At 34.4% G+C, this 12070-nt stretch overlaps 1 protein-coding gene across 1 annotated transcript in view; it reads right to left on the minus strand.

Annotated features, from left to right (window-relative positions):
* LOC309825762 (protein argonaute-3) overlaps positions 1-12070 on the minus strand; it is a gene marked incomplete at its 3' end in the record, with an annotated part of 114138 nt that overhangs the window by 38306 nt on the left and 63762 nt on the right. Inside the window, exons 6-9 of the mRNA XM_082659446.1 lie at positions 6428-6562; positions 2171-2258; positions 1898-2045; positions 1351-1470 (exon numbers count right to left, since the gene is read on the minus strand). Coding sequence (XP_082515572.1) covers positions 1351-1470; positions 1898-2045; positions 2171-2258; positions 6428-6562 — 491 coding nt within the window. The remainder of the gene's footprint in view (positions 1-1350; positions 1471-1897; positions 2046-2170; positions 2259-6427; positions 6563-12070) is intronic.

Raw genomic sequence — 12070 nt, forward strand, 5'->3', positions numbered from 1 at the left:
GATATATAATTTGAAACCATGTACATTCTGATTCTAGAGTTCCTACTCTCAATCACTGCACCAGCCTACCAGATGCTATAATTATAATAATACAATAATGGTAACAGTAAGTGAGTAAAGAAGTTAGACTTTGAACCCAGAGCTGTTAGATTCCAAAACCTGTGCTTTCAATCACTGTACAATATCATCTCTCTGAACAGAAAAGCTGTAATAAATGAGGTAGAACTAGTTATTGAGATTTTATATTGATAGTGAGAGGTTCTAGTCTCTTAAAGGTTTTAAAATTTTGTCATAGTAGATCAGAGAAAAAGCCATGATGAGAGTTAGCCTGTATTTTCCTAATTAAATATCATGTAATAACTTACTCTTTACAAACTATATTGGAAAACAAGGTCTTCTTTTTTTTTTTTGGTAATTGCCTTACAAAATGAAAGAGCCAATTCTGTAACCCTTTTCCAACAATCTCTAAAACTGCTTTTGAAAGTGTTATTAAGTTGTTTTGGGTAATGTTCTGATTTCTAGATTTTTTTCTCTTCACTTGGGCAATTTACATGGTATTCAAGAAGAGAGTAAGATAAGATCCAGTTGCCTTCATTTTTCATTTTGCCTTAATTCCGTCAGTTTTTTTTTTTTTTTTTTTTTTTTTTTGCGGTACGTGGGCCTCTCACTGTCGTGGCTTCTCCCGTTGCAGAGCACAGGCTCCGGACGCGCAGGCCCAGCGGCCATGGCTCACGGGCCCAGCCGCTCCGCGGCCATGTGGGATCTTCCCAGACCGGGGCACGAACCCGCGTCCCCTGCATCGGCAGGCGGACTCTCAACCACTGTGCCATCAGGGAAGCCCCGTCAGTTTTAAAAGTAGTATTGATGTCTCTTTTCTCCCCATTTAGAACAAGGAGACAGCTTAGAGATCCCATACGGCTGGAGCTGTCTTATATTTCTTTATTCATCCTGTACGGTTACCAGTGTTTACAATGGAGCTAAGCCATCCTACTTTGTGTGTTAAGACTCTCACCATTGCTAGTCATAAAACTTTGACTTTTCTTCCTTTTCTCTTCCTCTTTTAGGTGGAAGGTAAGGAAGGTCCAGTTTGCTAAACTGAAACATTAGTTCTGAGAGTATCTGTTCTGAATCTAATTAAAGAGCTTGGGGTTAAATTAGAAGGATCTAGTCTAACCCTTTTCATAGAACCCACTAAGATTCACCCCTAGAATACCACTAGATTACTTTCATAATCTCTTTTAATTCTGACAGCCCATGAAATGGTAATAAGGTATCAGTTGATAAGGACATGGTTCTTTAGAGCTCACCCTCATATGTTTTTAATTTTCATTTCTAGGGTTAAGTACTAACCAATCTGCTAATTTCCTCTTGTCTATCTGGTGCAGATCTTGCTGTTGCTTTGATCATAGTGGAGGTTTGATTGTCCGTTAGCTTCTTGATACATCGTTGCCCTGCCACAATATTACAGACCTACAAATGGAAAAAAGTTTTGTACTAGATATATACATCTTTCTTAAAATTCTGAGTGCCAATTACATGTGAAATTAAATTTTAATATCTACTCCATTAAACCACTTCTGTTTAATATCATGTTAAGTAAAAAAGCAGTAAACAATACTGCTTTACAGTATGATTATAATTAGGTAAAATATACACTGCATAAAAAGGCTGAAAAGAAGTGTACCAAAATGCTAACAGTGGTTACATTTAGAGTGGTAGGACTGTGGATGAATTTTTTCCCATATTATTTTATAGCTGAAAATTTAGAATAAAAGGAAATTTAAAAACAGTTCAGTCTCCAAAATAAATGTGAGAGTATGAAGTAAGTTATAGGTCATTAAAAACCCCAACAGAACGATGAATAAGAGGATATTAATAAGCAGCCTAAACACATTACTTCTAGTGGCAGATAGGTATGTTTCTGCTCCTGCCCCACTTGCAGACAGGGAAGGTGTGGGTACTTCAGCTGAAGAGTATACTTTTCTCTGAAATACTGTGCTACTGTTCTCTCCACAGTTTGGCCATTTTCTAACTGTAAAGGAAAGCTGGAAAAAAAAAATTACACATTAACAACTCTTATCTCATCATGAGCCAGCAAAACTCCCAATCTACTAACTAGAGCAAGCTGCCTCACATCATCTCTGCTCTGACAAACACCAGCTTTTCTTACGTTTGATGACTGGCAGGCCTTCTTGTTACATTACAAACACGGTATTTCCGTCTCATTGTTCCACAATGAGTCACTTCAACCTTCAGACCTGTTCCCAACAAGAAAAACTGAGGTTATAGAACTGTCACATGTAAAATATTTATAACTATAAAGCCTGTTCACTACTATAAAAACTCAAATTCTAAACAGAAAATCTGTGATACAGGCAACGTGATATTAGCAAAGGATTTTATATATAACATTGTTAACAACGGTTACAATCATGATAGACCTAACTCCAAACCTTTTCCCTATTCTATCAAGCTATTAAAAAATAGTATAAAATTTGCAAAGCCTGTATATCAAGGGATAAAGTTCTCCATTAATTAAAAACCCTGCTTATAATGCAGGTTTTTATGCTGGTTGAGGGAAGGAGCAAAGGGAGTTATGATAATTCTCAAGATATTCTATAACCTTCAAAGTATGTGATATCTGATTTGCCCAGTAATCACATACTGACTGAAGATCATAATTTCATATAGCTGAAGAAGAAAGTCCTTCAAAGATTTTTAATGCAGGAAGGAAAAAAAAAAAAATCCCAGGCCCTTTTAACAGAAGTGGAGTGACAATTTCGCTGAAGGATAATATAGTGATACAGCTCTTTTACTACTATTAGAAAGCAAATGCAACCAAAATAATTCCTAGAACAGGCAATCCAGACCGTCTTATGGAATCAATGATCTCTTTGAGAATCTGATGAAAGCAATAAATTCTCAGAAAAATGCAACATACACTTAATTTAGCATATGATTTTAGATGTTTGTGGATCTGTACGTCCATTTGTGGACCCTAGGGGTTTGCAGATCCTAGGCCTGCTTTAGAAAGTGAAGCTGTGGGCTTTTAAAATACTGGCTGAAATTCTTTGGGATGAATTTTCCTATGCAGTGGTGTACAAAAGAATTTTCTGAAATGATGGATTGTTCTACATCTGTGCTAAAATCACCAGCAATATGTTACTGCACACATGAAATGTGGCTAGTGTGACTAAAAAACTAAAATTTTAATTTAACTTTAATAAATTAAAATTTAAATAACTACATGTGGCTAGTGGATACTCTTGGAGCTACCTAGAGAAGAGTTAACAAACAGATACAGTGGCTACTGGTCACAGATAAGCAACTCCATTTCTAAGGCCTATACTCCAAAGGAGGAAAATCTAAAAAGGGGTAGATGGAGGACAACTTTTAGTTCCCTGATAGTATTTACAGTTATACTTTTGTATTATTTTCCTTTTATATCTGTGTATCCTATAGTGCAGAGGTTCTCAACCAGAGGTGACTCTGACCTCCAGGGAAGGTTTGGTAATGTCTGCAGACATTTTTGATTGTTATGACTGGGGGTGCTACTGGCATCTAATACATGCTAGATTTTGGAATGCTTGGATCCAGGGATGCTGCTAAATTATACTGCAATGCACAGGACATCACTACCTCCCATCCCCAACCACAACAAAGAATTATCCAGCCCAAAATATCAATAGTGCCAAGGTTGAGAAACCCTGATACAGTATAACTTATTTTCGTATCTACTAACTGCAGAACCAAACACAAAGTTCAATCATAGTAATATTTTCTTATGACATATCAGCATAAATTAAGATGTTAAGTGGACACAGTGTCACTGTACCAGATTGGTATGAGGTTTTCTTAAGAACTACTCCTAATTTAATCAGTGAGAAATAGTTTTCATTAGTAACTACCTTTATAAAACTAAAATTTCAGATCAATTAGAGCATTTACTATGCCTCTATAAATAAGACTAGGAAATACTACCAAGAGAAGGCCTTTTAAGAAGGAAACACCAACATATGAAGTAAGCAAGATGTAAAAATATTGTTTAGGGGGAAAACACGATAGAAAAATTTAAAACAAATTTCTGTTATCTATACCACTTAGCAATTTGTTTTCAAATCTTCCCCTTGAATTAAAAAAATTATCAGTAAGGTTCTACAAGCCTACTAAATAAGTTTTTATCAAAAATAAAATTGATGTAAAGCAACTATACTCCAATAAAAATTAATAAAAAAGTAAAATAAAATACTCTTACATACATATGGTACTTTTACCATAAACTTCCTCCAATATTTCTGCTATTTAACTATGATGAATTACTGCACAAAGAAACCACCCTAAAGTTACCATTAAATATTTAGGAAAAAGTTCAACTAGAACCAAATAATATTGTACTAGGAAATCTATTCATCATAGCACCCTTTGTATCACTATTTAACAAGCTTCATCAAATTCCTCATGCCAACTAAAAATTAAACCCAAATACATAATACAAAACATGTAACTTTGATTCTCCTGTGTAATTGAGGTAGGAATACATGACGTACTTTAAAGAGTCCTCTTTAAAAAAAAAAGCCTTCTTGACTCTGAATGGAGGAAAAAATCATCAGTATGTCAGTTAGATCCAACTCAGATTTTTCTACCCCAAATCTACAGTCATAGGTGCCTAAGGATTAGATCCAAATCCAGGGGTTAGCAAAAAGCTGAAATTTAAAAAAATGGACTAGATAATTCTCTGCCCGGGTCCCTCCCCAAACCCTCCATCCAACAAAAAATGTTTTTGGCTTTAATAAATCAAATATTTAACCTATAAACTTGGCTTTACCTTCACTATAACATCAACTTTATAATGCTTTCTAGTCATTTTTTCAGTCATTTCTTTGGCCCCCTGAGCAGTTGAAGTTAAGATCGAGTCCATGCTCTTCGGGCAGCAGTTGAATCCTTGTTCTGTACATCTTGTATTTTCTGTGATAGAGTGGTGATATGAGTTGATTGCATAGTTACCGCAAAATAATGTAAGTGACTTCATGATATCAGAGGTGGTAACTAAGCAGCAACTCCACTGGAAACCATGGCATTTAGATGATCACATATTAATGGTGGGTAATGCACTACCTCCCAACAATGCTAACTGTGCAGTTAATACAGATTATGAAAGGACAATGGTATGATTGCAATATAAGAATATATAACACTTTCTTATTCTGACACTTAAATAACTTGAGATAAATGGATGCCTATTTTCAAAGTAGGAAGAATTTTCCTTTAAATGTTTTATTACAATGACCATCTCTCTCCTGGTTACTAAATGGCAAAGAATAAAGGATTACTGGAGCAAGTAGGATGTATTCAACTATACTAACTGATTTGGGGAACTGAAAGATGTTCAGAGAACAAACTTCAATGCTTCATTCAAACCACAAGCTAAAAATTGCCTGTAACAAATAGGTAAAACCTTAAAATAAAACGACATAATTATTTCTGACAATTGAAGATCTAACATTTAGTTTAAATAGAATTTATACTATTCATTCTAATTAGAGAATATCTAATTTCTCTTTGTGTCTAAATAATAAAGAACTAAATACAGTGGAGTCACATCTTACATGAGGATTAGGTTCTAAAGTCATGAACAAGGCAAGAATTTTACGTAATCAAAATTACTGTTGAAAAATCCCTTAAATTGCAGATAAAGTACACTATGTGTGGGTTTGCACATAAAAGTGTACATGTATATAGAAAGCAACAATTATATAAACAATAAGTATATACAAAATATAAATTTTAGGAAACAATTGAAATTTATTTTTAATTTTTCTCTTTGGAAGACTATGTAGAGATGAATTTGTATTAGTAAAATATACATACGATGCAACCCACTGTATACACTTTAGCTACTAACTATAAAATAGTCAAGATCAATGGTCAACTGAATAATGTATATGAAATTACTAAGTTTCAACTCTAGAACAACACATGAAACAGGCTAGTCCCATATCCATAAATTTACAAAGGAATAAAATATTCTGCTATCATTTCAGAAAAATAAAGAAGTCATTATATTATCGATAGAATATGTTCAAAGAATGGCTCCAGTTCTGAAGTGACAATGTTTTTGGAATAAACTTATTTTTAACAGTATCATAGAAGCGTTTTCCTAACAGACACTCTTATACCTTCAGCTAGTAAGGGAAAGTATTGACAAAAAATTAGCTAGTATCAATATTAATTCCATTACTTGGTATTTCTTTCATTGACACACTACCTAAGATGTTATGGTAATGAATTTAATGTGACATTTTATAATTAGTCCATATTTTTACCGGTGATGTTACATGAACAGATTTATATCTTAAAAAATTTCAATGAAAGTTTGTTATATTCATGCATTTTATAGTTAAGTTGTTCCAAATGCTAATTAACTCACCTTTTATCTCTTTGGTGAATTTTACCCGATGAGAATCAGTCAGAGGTCTTGGCTGCTCATCAATATTATGAATGTCAAGAACTTCACACATGAACTGAATTACAGGTTGTGCTTTGTAGAAGGCAGTGGCAGAAACTAAGAAGAAAAACACAAATAGTACAAATTAATGTTTCCTTTAAAAAACTCAAAAACTTGATCTTGGGCTCCATGATAATTAACTAATACAGAGTTAAAATTACCCTTTTATGTATACCTATATACATATAAAAATATTTCCAAAGTTAAGCTGTTTCAATTTGAACTGTTTGACTGGAAGACAAGCACAACAACAGAAAAAGCCTAATATTACAGTTTTTATAATCTATCTCTTATCATGGGTAACTGAATCATTCCATTTCCTACTACATGTACAGAGCAGTGTTCTGGCTATGAAACAAGGTCTGTAAGGGGACAAAGAAGGCCAGAGCACCTTAAAGAAGAAAAGGTTAGGTATTATTTCTTAAACAAAGCTTTTTAAGCCACCCTAGACTGCTTATCTATTCTAGCGAGAGCTCTCCCTGTCTTGCACAGATTTGAGAAGACAATGGTATTAAATGTTACTAGTGCTAATCCAAGCTACAGGTAGTAATAGTAAGGTGTATCTGCCCAATGTTATCTAGCTACAGTCAGCAGTCTTCCAAGAGCCAACAAGTACGATTTCTTAATCTTGGGTTTTGGAACTAGAAGAGCTTCACCAATAGTTAGTAGACCACCATCACTCATTTCTTAAATACATACTTACTGACTGCTATTATGTGCTATAAAGGCACTGGGGATACAGTGAAAAGTAAAACCAAAACAGACAATAAGCTACATGCTATCATGTTATTTTTTTATTTAAAAACATGCCTATTGTGGTGCTCTTTCTCTTACTCTCCTTGGTTTAGGATTAAATGTCTTCCACAAAATGTCCCTCATCTCTGGAAGGATATTTATCAAGGCTTTAAGTAGTTATCTCAGGTAGTAAGGCTACTGTAGATATTTTTTATTTTCTTCTTTTTGACTTTATCTTTAAATCTTCATTTTTTAATAGTGAGCACATATTACTTTTTCCTTTATTACAGAAATAATACATGAGTGAAGTCTCATCCTAAAAAATTTAAATATAGATATCCACAGTAAAGACTTCTGGTCTCCAAGTATCTTTAAGAAGCAACCATTATTAGTACTTAGGTATGTATATATCTTATTCTTGTAATATGCACTTAGAGATAAAAATGCATATACAACTTTCTTTTTTAACATGAGATCAGATAATAAATGTTCTATGACTTCTTTTATTATTATTTTAAAAACTAACAATGTGTCTTAGAGATCATTTTATTCTGCAGTTTGGGTGCATGGTAATTAAGTGAATATATATTCCCTTCCCCTCTTATTGAAAAGGAACACAAATGATAAAACATTAGACACACTATTCTGGCCTTTGATTTCTTTTTTCTCATTATATATCTTAGAGATAGATCTATATGTACTAATATGGAACTATATCACTCTTTTTCACAGCTGCAGGATATCTCATTGCATGGACCTACTTCATGTCCCTCATGATGGAGAGTTATGTTGGTTTTGTACTTCCATCCAAATAAACTTTAGAAATACCTCCACAATTTCAAACTAACTAAAAAAAGAGAGACTGGTAAGACTGTATTAGCATTCTGGGTATCTTATTCAAATCCACAGTACTTTAAAAAAATGTATACATTACATTCTTCTATTAAAAAATGTGAGAATGTTGTCGTACATTAAAACAAGGCTGGCAGGATACATACCAGATAAGCACATATTGCTTCTGTGTTAATTAAAAAAAAAAGTGAATAAAGGAAAATAAATACATGGTAATTAACATGCTTATTTTGTCTTTCCTTTAATCCTACAGGTAAATTTTCTTCACTGGATTATTATAATACTAGCATTCACAACTAATGTGTCTTATCTCACAGAGTTGAAACTACTAAACAAACATTATTTATCCTGTTTAACATTCTATTAATTTTCCTTAGTGTTTATCCCACTGTTCTTCTAATCATTACTGTTCACCATCTTCCCCACAGCAATGTGGGCATCTGAGGTAAAAATTAAAGTTAGTGAAGGAAAGCTCTTACAAAAGATGCGATGAAATCAGTGAGTACAGTTGAATTAGGCATGAATTTCAATCAGCAAAGATCTGCCTCTCTATCCCTTGGTTAAATCCTTAACATTTTATAAACCTACATATTTATGCATTTTTTCCTTCTTTCCCTTTCACAAATCAGCTGAGTTTAACTGAAAAAGTAATATTTACATTTAATATTTTTAAAACCTATTAACAAAATATACTAAAGGAAATAAACATACACTAAAGGAAATAAACATACAATCATTTCTACAGATAATTACCCTCAAAGAAGCATTAGATAAAATTCAGCACCATAACTAAAAGTCTCACAGTACCAGGACTAGAAAGGAGCTTCCTTAATTTGATAAAAGTTATCCACCAAAAATCTATGGTAAATTCAACTTCATTTAATAGAAAGTGCTAGCTGGCACAGGAATGCAAGCTAAGAGAAGTAAAAGGTAAAAAGATTGGAAAGGGAGAAACAAAATTATTATTCTTCACAATATGACTGTCTAGAGAGAAAAGCCAATAATCTATAGATAAATTATAGAATTAGACAGTTCAGTAAGGTTGCTAGATTTAAGATCAACATATAAAAATAAAATTACATTCTTATACACTAGCACTCAACTTAAAATGTAATTTTAAAAAGATACCACTTAATATCACAACAAAAAAACCACAAGACACTTGAGATAAAATCTGAACAAAAGATGCATAAGACCTATAGAAGTAATAGGTATCTTTACTACTACAGAAAATCTAAATAAATGGAGTATATACCTTATTAGTATAAATTATTTGTAAGTTAATCTGCAAATTCAAGGCAATTTCAATCAAAATACCAATAGGATATAACCCCCTTGACCTCTGGAACTTAAGAAGCTGATACTAAAATTAACATGAAAGAGAAATGAAACAAGAATAGCCAAGATAGTTTTTAAGAATAAGGTCTGCTCTAACATTCATCGAGATGTGTTATAATCCAATTCAAGTCAAGAGACTGTGGGGACAGACACACAGACCAGTAGAACAGACTTGGAAGCCCACCTTATACAATATACAAAAACAAATTCCTATTCAGAGAACTGAACATGAAAAGAAAAATAAACATTTAGAGGAAAATATAGAACATCTTTATGATCTTGGAGGCAAGAAAGAATTTCTTAAGATATAAAAACTATCATAAAAAAATACCATAAACAAAGCCAGAAAAAAAAAAAGACAGGCTATAGATATGTGTAATACATATAACAAATGATTACTACCCAGAATATATAATAAGTTCCTATAAATCAAGATAAAACAATAAAAGTGGCAAAGGATACGACTAGGCATTTCATAGAAGAGAAAATCTAAATGTCAAAAAACAAATTTTCACTATCTTATTTGTAATTAAGGAAATATATACAAAAACTATATCAAGCTATCATTTTACACCAATCAAGATTGGCCAAAAATGTTAAGACCGATAACACAAGCTGACAACAAGCCAAAGGAAGACTGAAGAATGAAAGCTCTCATACAGACTGTAGGAATATAAACTGATATAGTCAGTTAGGAACAAATGGTAATTTATAGTAAGTTTGAGATGAGCATAATTTTCAACTCAACAGTTTCACTCTAGGACTTCCCTGGTAGTGCAGTGGTTAAGAATCCGCCTGCCAGGGCTTCCCTAGTGGCGCAGTAGTTGAGTCTGCCTGCCAGTGCAGGGGACACAGGTTCGAGTCCTGGTCCGGGAAGATCCCACATGCCATGGAGCAACGAAGCCCATGGGCCGTAACTACTGAGTCTGCGCTCTAGAGCCCGCGAGCCACAACTACTGAAGCCCATGTGCCTAGAGCCCGTGCTCTGCAACAAGAGAAGCCACTGCAATGAGAAGCCCGCGCACCGCAACGAAGAGCAGCCCCTGCTCACTGCAACTAGAGAAAGCCCGCGCACATCAATGAAGACCCAACGCAGCCAAAATTAAATATAAGTAAAATAAATAAATAAATTAAATAAATTAAAAAAAAAAAAAGAATCCGCCTGCCAATGCAGGAGACACAGGTTTGAGCCCTGGTCTGGGAAGATTCCACATACCAGGGAGCAACTAAGCCTGGGTGCTACAACTACTGAGCCTGCGCTCTAGAGCCCGCGTGCCACAACTACTGAAGCCTGCGCGCCTAGAGCCCGTGCTCCGCAACAAAAGAAGCCGCCGCAATAAGAATCCCGTGCACCGCAACAAAGAGTAGCCCCCCTCGCCGCAACTAGAGAAAAGCCCGGGTGCAGCAAAGAAGACCCAATGCAGCCATAAATGAATGAATGAATGAATGAATGAATGAATGAATAACTTAATAAAAACCCAAAAAACAATTTCACTCTATTGGAGTACATACTCTGCAAAAATTCCGTATCTGTGAAAGGCAACATGAATGAGAATGCTTATTGTAGCACTGTTTATAATGGTAAAAAGAATGGAAACAACTTAAACACCAGCCAAATGGATAAATTTGTACTACATGCATATAATTACAATTAATGGGCAGGTGTTAGAATTCAGATAAATACAATTGAGAAGTAGAAAACTTGAGAGGAGTTTGGTAGAAAATGCGATCTTACCAACTACTTAGATTGCCATTATCTAGATATGTATAATACACAACTAAGGCAAAAAAATTTACCAAAATAGACTAGATGTCTAGAATACCAGTGGGATAGTCTTTCAATTCATGAACATAATATCTCTGAATTTATTAACGTCATTCCAGTTTCATTAAGGTTTTGTGATACGTTATAAGTCATTTATTAATAATTGATAAAAATTTTGTTGCTGTTGGAAATGTATCCTTTAATCTTTCATCACTTACTAACTTATTATTTTTTAAATTTTATTTATTTATTTGTTTTTGGCTGTGTTGGGTCTTCGTTTCTGTGCGTGGGCTTTCTCCAGTTGTGGTGAGCGGGGGCCACTCTTCATCACGGTGCACGGGCCTCTCACTGTCGTGGCCTCTCTTGTTGCGGAGCACAAGCTCCAGATGCACAGGCTCAGTAGTTGTGGCTCACTGACCTAGTTGCTCTGTGGCATGTGGGGTCCTCCCAGACCAGGGCTTGAACCCGTGTCCCCTGCATTGGCAGGCAGATTCTCAACCACTGCGCCACCAGGGAAGCCCACTTATTTTTTTAATTAGGTTTATTTTCTTCTTTTCATGGGTAACAGTGTTAGAATAATGAGAAAAGGATAGGCTTGGAAATGAAATAGATTTTAATTCTAGATCCAGACTTGAAATTCAGAGAAATCATAATTCATTCATTGCAAAATTAGAAAAACATCTAGTACTTATAGCATTAGGGTGAAGATTCAATATAAGGTACCTACTTGTGCCCAGAACATGGCAGGAGCTCATCAGAGCTCTTTTTCTCATCTTTGAAGAACTGTCTACTCATGTCTTTTGCTCTCTCATTTACTGAGGTTTTAATTCTAGGCAAAATCATTTTGTCAATGTAAACTAACTCCTTGAAGAGGC

Source organism: Grampus griseus (assembly GCF_964374135.1).
Source record: "Grampus griseus genome assembly, chromosome: 1".
In the NCBI taxonomy this organism is placed as follows: Eukaryota; Metazoa; Chordata; class Mammalia; order Artiodactyla; family Delphinidae; genus Grampus; species Grampus griseus.